Here is a 16850-nt window from a genome sequence, read left to right as displayed (position 1 = left end):
ATAACAGCACCTATAGTTCACAGGGCTGTTAGGAAAATTACAGAGTTAACACACGCAAACAAAACAGGGCCCCTCACGTACAGGGACGTTAGTTAACAGTATTGCTGTTGTTGTGAATAGCATCATCAGTGTTACCAGCACTGCTGTCATCACTATCACCACCATCTACCAGGAAACCAGCTCTCCCAGTCTCTCACTTTCATACTATCATTTTCCCAATACCTCTGAAGACATCACTCACTAAAGCTCACTTTATGGTAGAACCCATTTCTTGTCCAAACAACATTTTCCAGTCAATACTTAAAAATTGCTCTTTTCCAAATGAATGTGACATAGCATCAAGATGGTTTCAGCTAAACCATTCTCAATACCTCATTAAAAACAAAACAAAAAAACCTGGACTTACCAAAGCTATTTTATATGCCCTAATAAAGAGAAATAAGAAGACTTCAATCATTTTGTAAATTCATTTCATTTTAAAGTTTTTTGCATCTTTTGATTGTCAACATGTCAGTTCATCAATACAATAAAGTTTTAACAAACTTTCATGTACATATTTTCCCTATCCTAAAGTTCTATCATAAGATTCAACAGAGTTAAAATCATTGCAACTAAAAAATTAAGTGAATACACAAAGCTTGTCTCATTTGTCTACATGATATAATGAAGTTCAAATAATATGTAACACATGATGTATGCTTTATGAAAATTTACATTATAACACACCTAGTAAATGAGATGTTCTCCTCATTTCCTGTTTTTTAATCTTTAATCACTAAGCAAAGCACCTAAGATATTAACCCAAACTGAATACAAAAATAGTCAGTATGCTATGACAAAGGCTCAGATTACCAACCTGGAAAACTCTGAGACCTGCATCCTAGCATGGGTTCTTCCTAACTAGGTGCATGTTATGGGACAAATCACTTCACCTCTTTGGACCCTAATTTCCTTATCTGTAAAAAGAGAAGGTTGATTAGATTATCTCCAGCTTTCCTTCCTGCTCCAAAAGTCTATGATTTTTACCTATTATTTACAGAAAGTTTAGAATTTTGATTTTATTTCTGCCATGAAAATAGATTTTGTTTATTACCTGTTTCCATCACTAGATGGTGCTCTCTGCATAGTTATGCAGGCTACTTGAAAAATCCATCTGGCATCTCACAACAGGAACACTTACAAATTTGGGGGGCTGGACAACTCTACCATTTGGAAGGCTCTAGGCCATTACAGGGTATTGAAGATCCCTGCTTCCAGTGCCTATCCCATGCCAATTAAACACCAGAAATCTCTACTACCCTAAACATTGTGACAATCACAAGAAGTGCCCTACTAAAAAAGACTGCTCCTGCATTAAAACCACTGAAACAAAATCAGTTTCCTTTTTCATATTTAAGAAACAGATACTAAAAAATAAAAATGATTTAGCTGCTGGTGAAATCAGCCATTTATGTAAATGACTGTGAAGTGTCAAATTATCTTTATAATGACACAGAATACAGACACATACAAAATCAAATATGTAATTTGATTGCCAGCTAGTAAGGACATCTACTAGTAATTACTCTGTGAGTCACCAGTTTTTACCAACCTTGTATTAGTCTTTCTGATAATTTATATAATGATAAATTAAATGTTTTATAAATGAAAAATTAAAACTATAAAAATATAAAACACAAAATAAAACTATAAAAACACAAAATAAACTCACACCCAATAACAAAGAGCAACTAGAGAGCACTCTAAAGGCAGCAAGCTGCCTATTTTCAAAGAGGCATCCTGAGTAACTTGATTTTAATGAATTTTCCATATTCTGTTTAGTCCTTGGCCATAAAATCTCATAAATCTAATGGGATAGATAGCACATGACTGACCAATAGTTCAATCTCACAGAAACAGTTCCTATTAACCAAGTTCACAAGGCTGATATAAAAGCAGAATATCAACTTATTAATATGTGCCAATAACTATAATTGCCAAAACTACGAAGGGTACAGGGCATCTGTGTCCTCTAGTCATCATGTTCTCTCCCTTTTAGGCATGGTACAAAGGAAGTCAGGCTATAATGAGGAGGTTGACTAATAAGGACAGAATTAGGAATAAGATTATTATGCTCTGTGATTTGAATATTAAATGGCAAGAAGTTAAGAAAGTTTGATGCATCAATGTCCAAAAAGAGGATACAAGACACAAGTAAGAATCAAGTAACCACGAGAGGTAGGTACTATCATTATTCCCATTTTTCAGACTAGAAAAGAGACTTAGAAGGGTTAAGTGATTTGCTGACAATCATGGGAAAGAGACAAGAGGTCAAACACAGGTCAGTATGACTCTGGAGTTCAAGGTGTCAACCACTATGCTGGGTAAGATATAAAATTCTGAAAATTGCTAACAAGTCTCTAACTTTCAGTTTTATCTCTTGACATTGGTGCTCTTGAACTCCACATTTTAGCACACTGCATTTTTAACTACTAGACTAAGCAATTATTTTTGCCATTGAACATGCTGTCCACCATGCCACAAATATCCCCATCGACATCTTCACCAGCATAATTACCACCTAGCTTTCAGATGTCTGCTAGAAGCATCTCTTTCTCAGTCTAATCTCTAGGCCAAGTTCTCATCCCTAGTTACGTTACATCTCTGCTCTACTTTTTCAGGGGATCCTATGTATTTCTATCACAATACTTTAAACTACAAAATTGCTTATTGAATGTCTCTGCTTTTTACTCAAATTCTGACCTCCATAAAGGTATTATATAATCCCTACATCCTGGAAAATGATACATACACATTAAGTACACACTGAATTAATAAACAGAAATCAACATAATAGACTGAAGAAGGGCTATGTATATCAATTTAAAGAGTGTCACCTAGGTCTCAAAGATGTCTTCTAGGAACCCTGGGTGGCGCAGCGGTTTAGCGCCTGCCTTTCGCCCGGGGCATGATCCTGGAGACCCGGGATCGAATCCCACTTCGGGCTCCCAGTGCTTGGAGCCTGCTTCTCCCTCTGCCTGTGTCTCTGCCTCTCTCTCTCTCTCTGTGTGTGTGTGTGTGTGTGTGACTATCATAAATAAATAAAAATTTAAAAAAAAAGATGTCTTCTAATAGCATATATTAACAAATATGGGAAAAAAAGTGCCAATCAAATAGAATCTGAAAAATCTCATGGCAAATGCTGGCCAGTGTCCTCTTAGGTCTTACCTTGAGAAAGTAAATATCCTAGCTGACTGGACCTAATTATAATTTATGGCAAAGTAGAGGAAAATGTGATTGGAGCCAATGAAAGCTGGCATGAGGTTGGCACAGTTCAGGTAAAATGCTAATGGTGGAGATAGAAACACTGAGATATATTTTATAGACATGACTACCAACACGTGGTAATAGATTCAATGTGAATGATAAAGAAGGAAGTATTAAGGACTCCAGATGTTTTTCAAAAACAATTGAATAGAAGGTGGATATTTATTGGGGAAAGGATGACTAGAAGTAGATGTGAAGGAAAATCAAGGATATTTTGAATATATTAGGTTTAGGATACTTGTGAAATAGAAAGAGGAAGTAACAGGCAGTTATATGTTTGTTTTGTTTTTAATTTTTTGACTACAGCTGAAACACAGGCATACATTTAAATATAAATGATTAGAAGATAGATTAGTGCTCTTGGGACTTTAATTATATTAATTCTATAACATAGGTCTTATTACTATTCCTGTCCTATAGATGAGAACTGAGGTATAGAAATTCTAGGATAAAAAAATTCACCCAGGATCACACAGCTAATACTCTAGAGCTGGCAAAGCAGATTCTCAAACTGAGGCAGTCAAGTTTCTGAGCTCGCTCATTATCACTATACATATTGCTTCTTTGGCAGCTGACAGCCCCACATCATGGGGACTCCAGAAAGGTTCCATATTTGGTACTCAAGAGAAAGTGGCTGAGGTGTAAGATTCACAAAGAGAATAAGGAAGAGTCTCACCAATAAAAGGATAACCCCACCTCCCTCTCCCTTTCTATCCCCTAAATAACAACAGCCAATTTTATAGGATTCTTCCGCAAAGACACTTGAACAGCCACAGAGAAAGGGCCTACATATATTCCATGTAGAAATTCCCAAAGATAGAGCTAGCTCACTGTCTTTTCATCTTACAGTGGAGTCCACTATCCCAACCTATGTATGCAGAGCTTCTGAGAAGTTTCTTAGTGTATTTGTGTAAAATATGGACAATCATGAGCTACGAATGTGGGGGTGTATACACTTCCATTCATGAGAATAACTGGCACTGGACTTGTCCTCCCACCACAAATAACCATAAAAATGGACAGATTACATGAAGCAAACATTTTCAGGTACTGGACAAAAGGCAAGACAAGACTGTCATTCTTGAAAAAAAGAGAAACACTGAGTACTGAGATCCCCAGATTTGCTCCTGCTCTCTGCCTAGAGGCAGTTTCCTGATCTCAATATAAAGGGGTGAAACCCAAGCAGAACATGGTAAGTTTGGCTAAGCTAAGGAGTTAGAAGACAAGAGTTTAGGGCTACAGGAGTAGTTGGAATTTGTGGGTTAAGGTTTCAGAAAGAAGTTCGCCTGAGAAATTAGCAGAGTTTCCTTGGGGGTATCTTAAACTAGATTTCATCAAAATTAAAAATGTTTTCTCTGGAAAAAAATAGAAAAGAAAGCACACATAACTTTGTTTAAAAAGATGAACCACAGATAAGGAATAAACAATTTCAAATCACACATACAACTAATGACTGTATCCAGAATACGTAAAGAACACTCCAAAGTCAACAGTAAGAAAACACAATCCTAGTAGAGTATGAAGAAAAAAAAAAAACTGAAAAATACTTAACCATGGAGGAATAGGCACAGATAGCAAATAAACACATAAAAACATTAACTGGGTTATAAAAGATTAAATCTTCCATAACAAGAAATGAATTGTCTAAACCTAATCAGTCAAGAAATTAAATTAATAAACACATTATGTGAAAACATAAAGGTAAACAGCTAAAGTTAAGGTGACTTTCACTTCAGGGTATAAGGTAGAGGGGCAGTAAAGGCTGTTATTTCCCATTATGAGTTTACAATATTAATATTAAACTACTTTCTATACAATACTGAAATGTGTAGCTAAAAACACAAATACATACATATTTTTAAAGGGGAGTATGGTTAATAGTGTCAAATGCTACTAAAAGAACAACATAAAGATGGAAAAGCATGCATGGGATATAATAACATGGAAACAAGATGAGCTTGAGAAATGTAATTGTGGTAAAGGGATAACACCAGAAACAAAACTGGAGCACAGACTTTGAAATCATACACACTTGGGTTTGTCATGGCTTTACCGTTTTGTACTTGTAAGAAGGTAACACAGCCTATCTGGGCTTCAGTTCCTTTATCAGTAAGATGGAGATAATGATACTAATCACTATTTCACAGAGTTACTAAAGGATTAGATCAGACAATATATATAGCATACTAAACATGGTATTAGAATATGGTGTTAAATCACAGATAATGACATTATCATCAAAACAGGTGATATTACAGAATAAATGGTAGTATCAATATAATATCTGAGGTTCTTACACTGTTCCTTCCTTTTGATAGGAAATGAATACTTATACTCAGACATGGCGTTTTTTATATCCTAAGGGCTCCATAACAAAGATATTACTGGTATCACTATGGATTCATAACTTAACATCTGTAAGCAGTATCATTTTCTCCTTTGAACTAAGTATGATGTCACAACTGGCAAAAGTCACCTTGTCCATAATATTTAAATGTGCTTTAGAAAATGAATCATAGTTTTATCTACCCAGATATATTCTCTTAAAAAATATATAGCTTATATATTTTAAAGTAATCAAAGGAATATCAATATTTACTAAATTTTCTAATTTCATTCTTCTTTCTCAAATAAAACAGAAAATTTAATTTACCGAGTCATCCAAAAACATAAAATTGACATTTGATCACTCAAAGTAGTAATTTCCAAACCTGTCTAGAGAGCACAATCACTTGGAAGTTCCTAAACATATTGAGATTCAGGGTTTCATCATCTAGTTACTGATTCAGAATTTCCAAGTGTAGGGCCTAGAATATGTATTTTAAAAATCTATGCAGAAAAAACTTTTTAAAAAAGGCAATCTACAAAAGAAGAAATAAAATAGTCAATAAAAATGAAGCAATAAAAAAAAAAAAAAAAAAAATGAAGCAATATTCTCAACTTTACTACTAGGCAAGAAAATGCAAATTTTTTAAAGCAACAAGATTCCATTTTTTGTCCAAATTAACAAAAATTAAAGATATTTAAAATGGTGCTGATGTGGGTATTAGAAAAATGGTATTCTGATATGTCACTATTAAGATTTGCCATAATGTTCTATAATAATTGAGAATATCTTTTAAAAATAAAAATGGCATGTCAGCAATGCCACCCTGCTATAAAAAGCTCAAGGAACATAAGGATATGTGTACAAGGATGCCAATTTGCAATTTAAACAATGACAAAAGACCTGGAAATAATCCAAAAGCACATGAATAGATACATAACTAAATTACTTACTGATATTACAGAATATTAGGTAGCTATTAAAAAGACTAAGTTAGGGACTGCCTCTTCTAGCAGTGACAGAGTAAATAAATTATAGCAGAACAATGTTACTATCAAACATAATTAGAAAATCTAATAGGTGAAGGGGATTAAGAGGTAAAAACTAACAGTTATACAATAAATAAGTCATGGGGATATAATGTACAGCATAGGGAATACAGCCAATAATATTGTAATAACTTTGGTGATGGATGGTAATCACACTTCTCATGGGTATTATTTTGTAATGTATAAAAATACTGAATCAATATGATGTACACCTGAAATCAAAAGGATGTTCCATACCAATTATACTTCAACAAAAAATTTTTTAAATCTGGATAAAGTATAAATAATATTTGTTCAAAGGTATTGGAAAGTTACCAAGTCAGCCAAGACTAGAAAAGCAAAAATCCCAGAAGGAAAGCTCAGGGAGGAGAGTCTTATCTATGAGTTGCTCTTGCTTTCAAAGAAATTTGTTAAATTCTAAGCAGTAAAGAGCCAGAGGCTGAGAATATAAGCAGAACTCTAAAGAAATTCATGCAGAAAGAGGTGACTAAGGAGATTTTTCAGCTGTCTAGGAGGGCTAGAGAGCCAAAACTTCAGGCTTAACAAGGTAGCCAAACTTGAGAAGCTAAGATCTGAAACATAGGAAGGCAAACACACCACCTGATGTCAGTTCACCAAGGTGTCCTATCAATTTTTAAGCTGCAAAGGACACTTAAAATGGATGAAAACTGAGTAGACATTTCAACAGTCTCATGGTGCTGGCAAATGAAAAACTGAAGTGCAAAAACCACTACACAGAAGGAACTTAGCAAATACTACATGCCTCAGTAGACTTCCCTGAACAGCAACACCTTTATGAATGAAGGTGAAGTAGAGGTAAATTTAAACTTATGAAGTCTCAGCTCAGGCTCTGACTGACTGAAATACTCTGGACTATTCTAGTCCTCCAGGCTAAAGGGAGAATCCCCATTATCAGAAGAAATTATCATTCAGAGCCAATAGTACTATTTATATGAAATGTCCAGGATTCAATCAAAAATGAGCAAGCATATCAAGAACAAGACCAAAGGCAAAAAACAAACAATAGAAACAGACCCAGAGAGAATGCAAATAGTTAATAAACATGAATGTTTAAAAAAAAGCTACAATTAACATATTCAAAAAAATATGAATAAAATTATGACAAAATAGAGAATTTCCCCAGAGAATTGTAATTTATAAGAGAATCAGAGAGAAATTCTAGCATGGAATAGTATAATAACTAAAATTTAAAAGTCAGGTTTAATGGCAGAATGGACACAAGTGAAAGTAAGATCAGTGAGCTCACAAGACGTGACAGAAAATATACATGCTGAAACGTGAGTTATCTGTGGGAAAGAACCACAAGACAGATCTGCTAATACTATGAAAGAACTAACAAATTATTTTAATCTTAGATATTGGCATATCCCAACAATCTTTACTATTCTAGAGTGTGACAGTTTAGGAGTGAATACAGTTTGAACTTATTCACGTTTAGAGGGTGTCTGAAATGGAGAACTAGGCAGATCCATCTACTCAGACCCTAACTGTGGCCCTAAAGGAAACTGCTTGAAGACACTGGATCCCAAAAATTACAGCTGGTGAATTTCTGAAGCACGTGCATATTCAAGTGGAGATCAAAGAAGCCCAACTAAAAGAACTGTGGACTGAGCAAAGCATCTTTTTAAAGATTCATTTACTTACTTTTAGAGAGAGAGAAAGAGTGTGTGAGCAAAGAGTAGGAAGGGCAGAAGGAGAGGGAACAAGAATCTCAAGCAAACTCTCTATTGAGCCTGACGCAGAGTCTGATCCCACAACCCTGAGATCATGACCTAAGCCTAAGTTAAGAGTTCTACACTTAACTGACTGAGCCACCCAGGCACACCACATGACTTTAGAAAAGGGCTACCTTGAAGATTATGACTTAAACTCTGGAAGAACTAAAGTGATTGACAGTGGAAGGAATCACAACATGTGAAACTCCTTAAATAAAACTGAATTAGATTTTCAATAAATAAATAAAATACATATATAGAATGCAATATCCTTCAGACATTAAAAATATACTAAAGGTAACAAACTGAAGGTTGCCAAAAGAGAGGGGCATGAGGGACAGGCAAAGTAGATGAAGGTGTGGGAGATACAGGCTTCTAGTTATGGGATAAATAAGCCACAGGATGAAAGGTACAGCATAGGAAATACAGTCAATGGTACTGTCACAGCATTGCATGGTGACAGACGGTAGCTACACTTACGGTGAGTATAACATATGGAGTTGTCGAATCCCTGTTTTATACACATGGAACTAATGCAATATTGTGTGTCAACTATACTTCAATAAAAAATATATAAAATACAAATATGGATATATATGCATATTGACAAATGTTATGCCAATAATGTTGAGAACTTAAATAAAACCTAAGTTTCTATAAAAAACAAAACTTATAAAAACTGACACAAAACTGGGGCACCTCAGTGCTCTGTTGGTTAAGCCTCCAACTCTCTATTTCAGCTCAGGTCATGGTCTCAGGGTCATGAGATCAAACTCTGCGATGGACTCAGTGCAGAGTGTGCTTCTTTCCCTCTCACTCCCTTTGCCCCTTCCCTTGCTCATTCTCTCTCTCTCTAAGTAAATATTTTTTTTAAAAAGCTAGCACAACACAGAAAAATGTGAATAGTTCTGTATCTGTTAGAGAGATTAGCCATAACTAAAGACCATTCCACAAAGAAATGTGTAGGTCCATATGGCTTTACTCATGAAATCTCCAAACATTTAAAAAATAAATGTCACTAATATTATACAAACTGTTCCAGAGAAAAGAAAAACAACCCTTCCCAACTCATTTTATGAGGCCAACATAATCCTGATACCAAAACATGACAGGACATTACAAGAAAAGAAAATTCTAAGCCAGTATCTCTTATGAATGGAGATACAAACATTCTAATAAGCAAAACATTAGCAAACCGACTTCAGTAATATACTGAAAGGATAATATAATTGATAAAATCGGTTTATTTCAAAAATAGCAAGTTGTCCTAATGTGTAAAATAAAAATAAATGTAGTTTTCCAGATTTACTGGTTAAAGAAGAAAAATTATATACTCAATACAAAAAAATGAATTTGATAAAATTTAACAGCTACTCATAATTTTAAAAAATTCTCTTAGCATATTAGAAATAGAAGGGCAACTCTTCTAAAAAGTCAGATTACAAAAAAAAAAAACTTATATCAGATATCAGAATGGTGAAATATTGAATGCTCTCCCCCTAAGGGCATGAAGAAATAAAAGTCTCACCATCAACTGAAGTTGAAGTACTGAAGTTTCTGGCCATTGCAATAAGGTAAAAAAAGAAAGTACACAGACTGGAAAGGAAGAACTAAAGTTGTCATTACTCACAGGTAACACAAACATGTATGTAAAAAAATCTAAAAGAATCTACACACTATTAGAATTAAGTGACTTTAGCAAGGTTGCCAGATACAAGTTTATAAAAAATAAATTGCACTTCTATACATAGGAAGTTTATTTTTTAAGTTATACTTGACGATAACATCAAAAAATGTCAAACACTTAGCAGTACATTTAACAAAAGATGTGTAAGTCCTATAAACACACACACACACACACCATCTGAAAACAGCGCTGAAACATCTAAGAACATCTATGTAAATGGAGAAATATATTCCTCATGGGCTGGAAGACTCAATATTATTAACAGTACTCAACCATCCCCAAATTCACACAATTCCAATCAATATCCCAAGCATGTTTTTGTAGAAGTGTGTAATTTGATAAGCTGATTCTGACATTTACATGGAAAGGAAAAGGACTAAGAATAGCCAAGTCAATCTTGCAGAACCACACTGGAGGACAGAAGTTATCAAATATCACATCTTAACTACAAAGCTACAGTGACAGTGTGGTATTGGCTCAAAGACAACAGAACACAATAGGGAGTCCAGAAATGGACTTCTCTATAGCCTCCCACATTTACAACAGAGGGCACTGAAGTATAGTGGGGAAAAGATAACTCTTCAATAAACAGTGCTGAGGCTATTAGATATCTACATGGGAAAAAAAAAACAATTTAGATTTCTTCCTAATATTATATTTTAAAAAGATAATAAAATAAGCTTCTTGGAAGTAAAACAGTAACAATTTATTGAAATAGGCAAAGGTTTCTTAACCAGAACATAAAACATACCTTAAAGAGAAAATTCCATAGACTATAGTACATTAAAGTTAGGAAACTCTTGTTATAGCCAATCTGTGGCCCACTATTCAGGAACTTCTTAATCTAAACAGCGAGATAATTCACTTAACTTTCATTATATAACATTCAAATAACTACTTTTGCTTTTGTGAATGAGCAGTATCTTCATTTATGAAATTAAATCCATAAAACTCATAATAAGAACTTCAAATAATAGTGATTTTTAATAGCTAGGACTTTTAATAACTACTGGAAACAACAAAGAATCAAGTACAATTTGAATTTAATGTACAAAGTGGCATTGTTTTTTAACCATTTTAAAAAATGCAGTTTTACTTCCAATATTAAATTCTACTAACAATGCTCAGTTATCACAAATGATAAAAATAGCAGGCAGGCATGCAGTGCCCTTATAAAGGAGACATGAACAAAGCCATCTTAAATCATAGTAAAGGCCTAGAGTTGCTTTCTGTGGCTAGCAAAGGTCAGTCATTTGCTGCAACAAAAGCAGTCTTAAAGATACAGAGTAATAAGCCTGTCCTTCTACTGTTTATTTAAATGGTAAAAATTCAATTTGTTCATCTAGGATCATAGCGATAAACCTTTCTCAGGGGGTCGGGGGGGGGAACATTATACAGGACTTTACTCGAAAAGTACCCTTAGATCAGTGAAACAAAGGAGAGGAGTAAAATAAAGATAGTCTATCAGTGTACAGTGTGCACAAATTTAAAGAGGTATTAATGACAAATTTCATACAGCCCAACTCTCATTCTTGGCTCATGCCACAGCTCATTAAGATGACGTACATTTATCTTGTACTGTGTGAAGGACATTCTGTTTTCTCAACTACTGAGCATTTTACCTTTGCAGCTAGCTGTAGTCCAATTTTGTCAGCTTCAGCCTCCAATGTTCTACTGTACGGTCTATCAAACATATACTAAGAAGAGATAAGAAAGAGAAGCTCTATTAAGGATATTTATCTTACAACAAAAGGAGTGCCAAAGTGAGATTTTTAAAATTAATTTCATGGAACATTTAGGATAGAGTTTTTACACTCTCCATGATTAACATTCAAAGGGCAGCCTTTATTTCCTTCCATCAGATTAATATTTTAAAAACATGAAAAGAATATTTAAAAAATTATGCCTACAGACTACAGAAGAGTCTATAGTATCACAGAGAGTATGGTAGTCCCCTTTATCCAGTTTCACTTTCCATGGTTTGAGTCACCCACAGTTAACAGGGGTCTGGAAGCACAAGGTCCTTCTGACACACTGGCAGGTTTAGAGCAGCCTAATGCTACGCCACAATGCCTACATCATTTACCTCACTTCACCATTCATCTCATGTCATCACAAGCAGGTGAGTACAGTAAGATATTTTGAAAGAGGCCATATTTACATAACTTTTTTTACAGTGTGTGGTTAATAACTTGTATTTTATTATTAGTTATTGTTGTTAATCTCTTACTGTGTTTAACTTTAAAACTTTATCACTGATATGTATTTATAGGGAAAAACATAGTATATATAGGATTGGATACTATCTGAGGCTTTAAGCCTATCCACTAGGGGTCTTAAATATATCCCACCATCCCCTCACCCCATGGATAATGGGAGAGGAATACTACATTACAAGTATCCCCCACTTTCCAAAAGTTTGCCTCACTCTACTTTGCTTTTACTAAAGACCTACATTAGTACCTGTTTTCACTAACCAAAAGAATCCAAAGAGTATGTTTGCTTTTATGAAAAAAGCCTGAAAGTGACATAACAAGAACTTTCAGAAAGCAGGGGATCCCTGTACTTCTATTTTCCCAATTACAACCTCTACCTACTGTGTAGAGGATCCTCTAAGAAAGCTTATTAATGCAAGCTTTTAATATGGCCAAGGAACATTCTGATCTTATCGTTTTTGTTTTTTGTTTTTTTAAGATTTTACTTATTTATTCATGAGAGACACAGAGAAGCAGAGACATAGGCAGAGGGAGAAGCAGGCTTCCTGCAGGGTGCCTGATGTGGGACTCAATCTCAGGACTCCGGGATCAGGACCTGAGCCAAAGGCAGACACTCAACCACTAAGCCACCAGGTGCCCCTGATCGTGCAGTTTTAAAAGAAAATTGAAAAAATATAGCTATATAATAACCACTGACACCACTAGAGAATTTATTTCAGTTAGGAAATTAACCAAATAGCAGAATTTTCTTTCCTTGATAAATTATCTTAATTCCATCTTTCTTTTTGAGGTATTGGTTAGGGAAACAAAATTTTCTTCCAACTTCAATAAAAAAATATAAATAGCTATCGTATTTTTAACTTTCCTAATTACTTGTATTTATGTGAATGCTTTCCAGTTAAATTCTTATTTTCAGTAAGTACTAAAATTTGTAGGAGAGGGATCAATAGTCAGAACTTTTGAGAACAGAGTTATTAATAGAGGAAATACTTTTTCAGAGGTAGCTACACGTCAATGATGTCCAGAAATAATATAATCAATCTGATCCACAGTATATGACTACCAGATATGACTTTCTTCCTTCATGATCAGGTCTTTTCTAGGTTGATGAACTATGTATCAGTCTTCACTTTCAACGAGCAATCTGCAGGTTTCCATCAAATCTACTGATAGTGTAACTGGTTAAAAACATTGTCTTTAAAAGGACAGAATCTTACACTCAAGTCGAAATGCTGACACTTATTAACTGTGAACCCTTGGCTAATTGTTTAACCCCTCTAAGCCCAGTAGTATCATATGTAAAATGGAGTAGCAACAGCACCAACCTCCAGGGGTTACAGACAGGATAAAATGAGCAAATAATGATAACAGCTCCTATTTATTGAGTCCGTACTTTGTACTAAGGCCTGTGCTAACCGTTCTATAATCACTGGTTCTCAACTGGATATGATTCTGCCCCCGGGGACATTTGGAAATGTTTGAAGACATTTTTTTTTTCTTTAGAAAGAGAGAGTACACACAGGTGGTGCAGGGGCAGAGGGAGAGAGAGCATCTTAGGCAGGCTTCATACCCAGCACAGAGCCTGATGTGGGGCTCAGTCTCACAACTCTGAGATCATGACCTAAGCCAAGATCAAGAGTCAGACACTTAACTGACTGAGCCACCCAGGTGCCCCTGGAGACAGTTTTGATTGTCACTACTGTAGGGGAGGAAGGATGGCGGTTAAAAGTGCTTCTGGGATCTAGTGGGTAGAGGTCAGATGTTTAGAGGCTAACTAAACATCCTGCAATGCACAGGACAATTCCCCACAACAAAGAATTATCTAGCCCAACATGTCAATAGTGCTTAGGTTGAGGGATCTTACTTTAAAATGCATCACTAAACCCATAACAGTGCTTTGAGTTTAGCCAGTATTATGCCAATTTACAGACCAAGAAACTGAGGCCTACAATTGGTAAAGTAATCTACCCAAGTTATATAGAATTTAGGTCTACTTTCACTCATACGGGGAATATAAAAAATAGTAAAAGGGATTATAGAGGAAAGGAGAGAAAATGAGTGGGAAAAATTAGAGAGGGAGACAAAACATGAGAGACTCCTAACTCTGGGAAACGAACAAGGGATAGCAGAAGGGGAGGCAGGAAGGCCAATGGGGTGACTAGATGACGGGCACTGAGGGGGGCACTTGATGGGATAAGCACTGGGTGTTATACTATATGTTGGCAAATCGAACTCCAATAAAATATGTATTTTTTTAAAAAAGAATTTAGGACTAACAGAGCCTAAATTCAAAAACAGGTCTATCTGTTCACAGTTTATATTCTTAACCCCTGTACATAATTAATCTACAGTGTGTACCTACTGCCTAACATATGATAAGCACTCCATAAACAGCTACCATAATTATTACTAATAGTTTTCAAAACTCTACCTGGTAGCACTCTATAAGGACTGCTACCTTATACCCAAATCTTTTAATGTTACAAAAATAGGACCCCCCAATGGTTATGTAAAGTCCCCTGTTTCTTCCTTTTTCTGGCAAATGAATGTCAGCCAATTCCCCTCCCTTTATGACTTCACTATCAGCATCTCCTTGGAGCAAGGCTTCTAGAGAAACATATCCTTATCACCAAAATAACTGGAGGAGCCTTGATTTAGGGAAAAAACATTCAAAGAGAAGTGATCTCTACTTTTAGTTTAATTATTAAAGAATTACACGAAGTGGCAGGATTCATCAAATATTTCAAGAGAGAAACAGCTACAAGTTATCTTTCTTAGGACAGAATCTTCAGATTACATCACAGAAAAAAAAATCTACATACTAATTAATGGGGAGAAAACTACACAAACTCCTATGACTTACCCAGCATATCAATAACAGAAATAAAATTCAAAATACGAGATCCTGTAACCTAAACAATAACCATTCTTTTTTTTTTCCTTTTAAGAACCTTTATTTCAATATAAATTGAAGCAGCCAAACAATATGGTAACGCTGGATAAAAGGCTTAGTTATCCGATTTCAAAAGCAATTTGTCTCAAAGAATTTTACACATTAGATTTAAACAGCACCCAAATGGCACAATGATGGGTGCTCCACAAATCATTAAATAAACAAATAACAGATTGTTCCTGAATAACCAAACCTCCTAGGACAGGAGGAAATATGTGAAGAAAGATGTGAAATAAAATAATTAATTATAGTTAAAGCAATTATCAAGATTGCAAGACCTACTTTCAGTTGTGAAGTGTGCTGAACAAAATGACCTCAATAAATTTTGCAACGATTATCATTATACATAAGCACTAAAAATAAAGTTAACAAACACCTAATATAACTACCCTTTTGGTATTTTCCAGGTAATTCTAGTTTAACTGGGAGGAAGGAGATGAGGGCAGCTTCAGCAACATCATGCCCATAAAAGTTTACAGGTTTTAAAAGTTCCCCATCAGAATGTAAATATTTGGGGAAGGAAGTTATCTAATAAGTACACCACAGTCACTATGAGAGACAAAAATGAAAAGTCTGAACGCAAAGTGACAGAAGTAGGGAAAGGATTTGTGACAAGGCTTTTTTCTCCTTAAGACCAATAACTAGGGGGATCCCTGAGTGGCTCAGTGGTTTAGCACCTGCCTTCGGCCCAGGGGGTGATCCTGGAGTCCCGGGATCGAGTCCCACATTGGGCTCCCTGCGTGGAGCCTGCTTTTCCTTCTGCCTGTGTCTCTGCCTCTCTCTCTCTCTCTCTCTCTCTCTCTGTGTCTCTCATGAATAAATAAATAAAATCTTAAAAAAAAAAAAAGACCAATAACTATATCCCCTCCATATCATGTTAGCCAAAAGTTGCTAAGCCTTTGTAACCCTCTATCCCACATCATTTAAAAGATGTTGTATTTTCTAATTTGAATGCTCATTAATAAGAATATCCCCTAAAGGGACACCCTGGTGGCTCAGTCAACTAAGCCTCTGATTCTTGGTTTCAGCTCAGGTCATGGTCTTGTGGGTAGTGAGGTCAAACCCCATCGGCTGCACACTCAATGGGGAATCTGATTCTCTTTCTAACACTTCTCCTGCTACCCCTCACCCTGTTCATGTGTGTGTGTGTGCATGGCGACCATGCTCACTCTCTAGAATAAATAGATCTTTAAAAAATATAGACCTATTAAAAATGAGAAAACATAAGACACTAAAATTTAGTAGCTATGTTTCATGGTATGTGAAAATAGGTATCTGTTACTTTAGAGTAATATTTAAAATATCCTCATCACAGGCCATTACAAATTCAACTTACTGTCTCATACTTACCTCCTGTAGTTTAGACTGTATCCACTGGCCCAAAAGTGCCAAACTATCTCGAGGACAAATGGCCCAAATCATTGTGAGAAAAATCAGACCTAGGAAATCCAATAAATGAACCAAGCTAGCCTTTTCTGCCTGAGAATAATCAAAATAATGAAAATTACATTTAATAAATTGAGAATATGTACAAAAAAAGACAGCATATACCTACATCTTCTAGTTCATCATGTATA

The 16850-nt window shown here is 35.2% G+C and overlaps 1 protein-coding gene across 3 annotated transcripts in view; it reads right to left on the bottom strand.

Annotated features, from left to right (window-relative positions):
* Positions 1–16850, bottom strand: part of OMA1 (OMA1 zinc metallopeptidase) — a 71937-nt gene that overhangs the window by 35601 nt on the left and 19486 nt on the right. For all 3 annotated transcript variants that reach the window (XM_025427799.2, XM_025427800.3, XM_025427804.3), the window contains 2 exons: positions 16624–16752; positions 11727–11801 (listed from right to left, as the gene is read on the bottom strand). In XM_025427799.2, the coding sequence (XP_025283584.1) occupies positions 11727–11801; positions 16624–16752 (204 nt within the window). The remainder of the gene's footprint in view (positions 1–11726; positions 11802–16623; positions 16753–16850) is intronic.

This window comes from Canis lupus, chromosome 5 (assembly GCF_003254725.2).
Source record: "Canis lupus dingo isolate Sandy chromosome 5, ASM325472v2, whole genome shotgun sequence".
NCBI classification, from domain to species: domain Eukaryota; kingdom Metazoa; phylum Chordata; class Mammalia; order Carnivora; family Canidae; genus Canis; species Canis lupus.
Note: the sequence above shows the minus strand (reverse complement) of the source record. Positions and strands in the feature narration are given on the sequence as shown.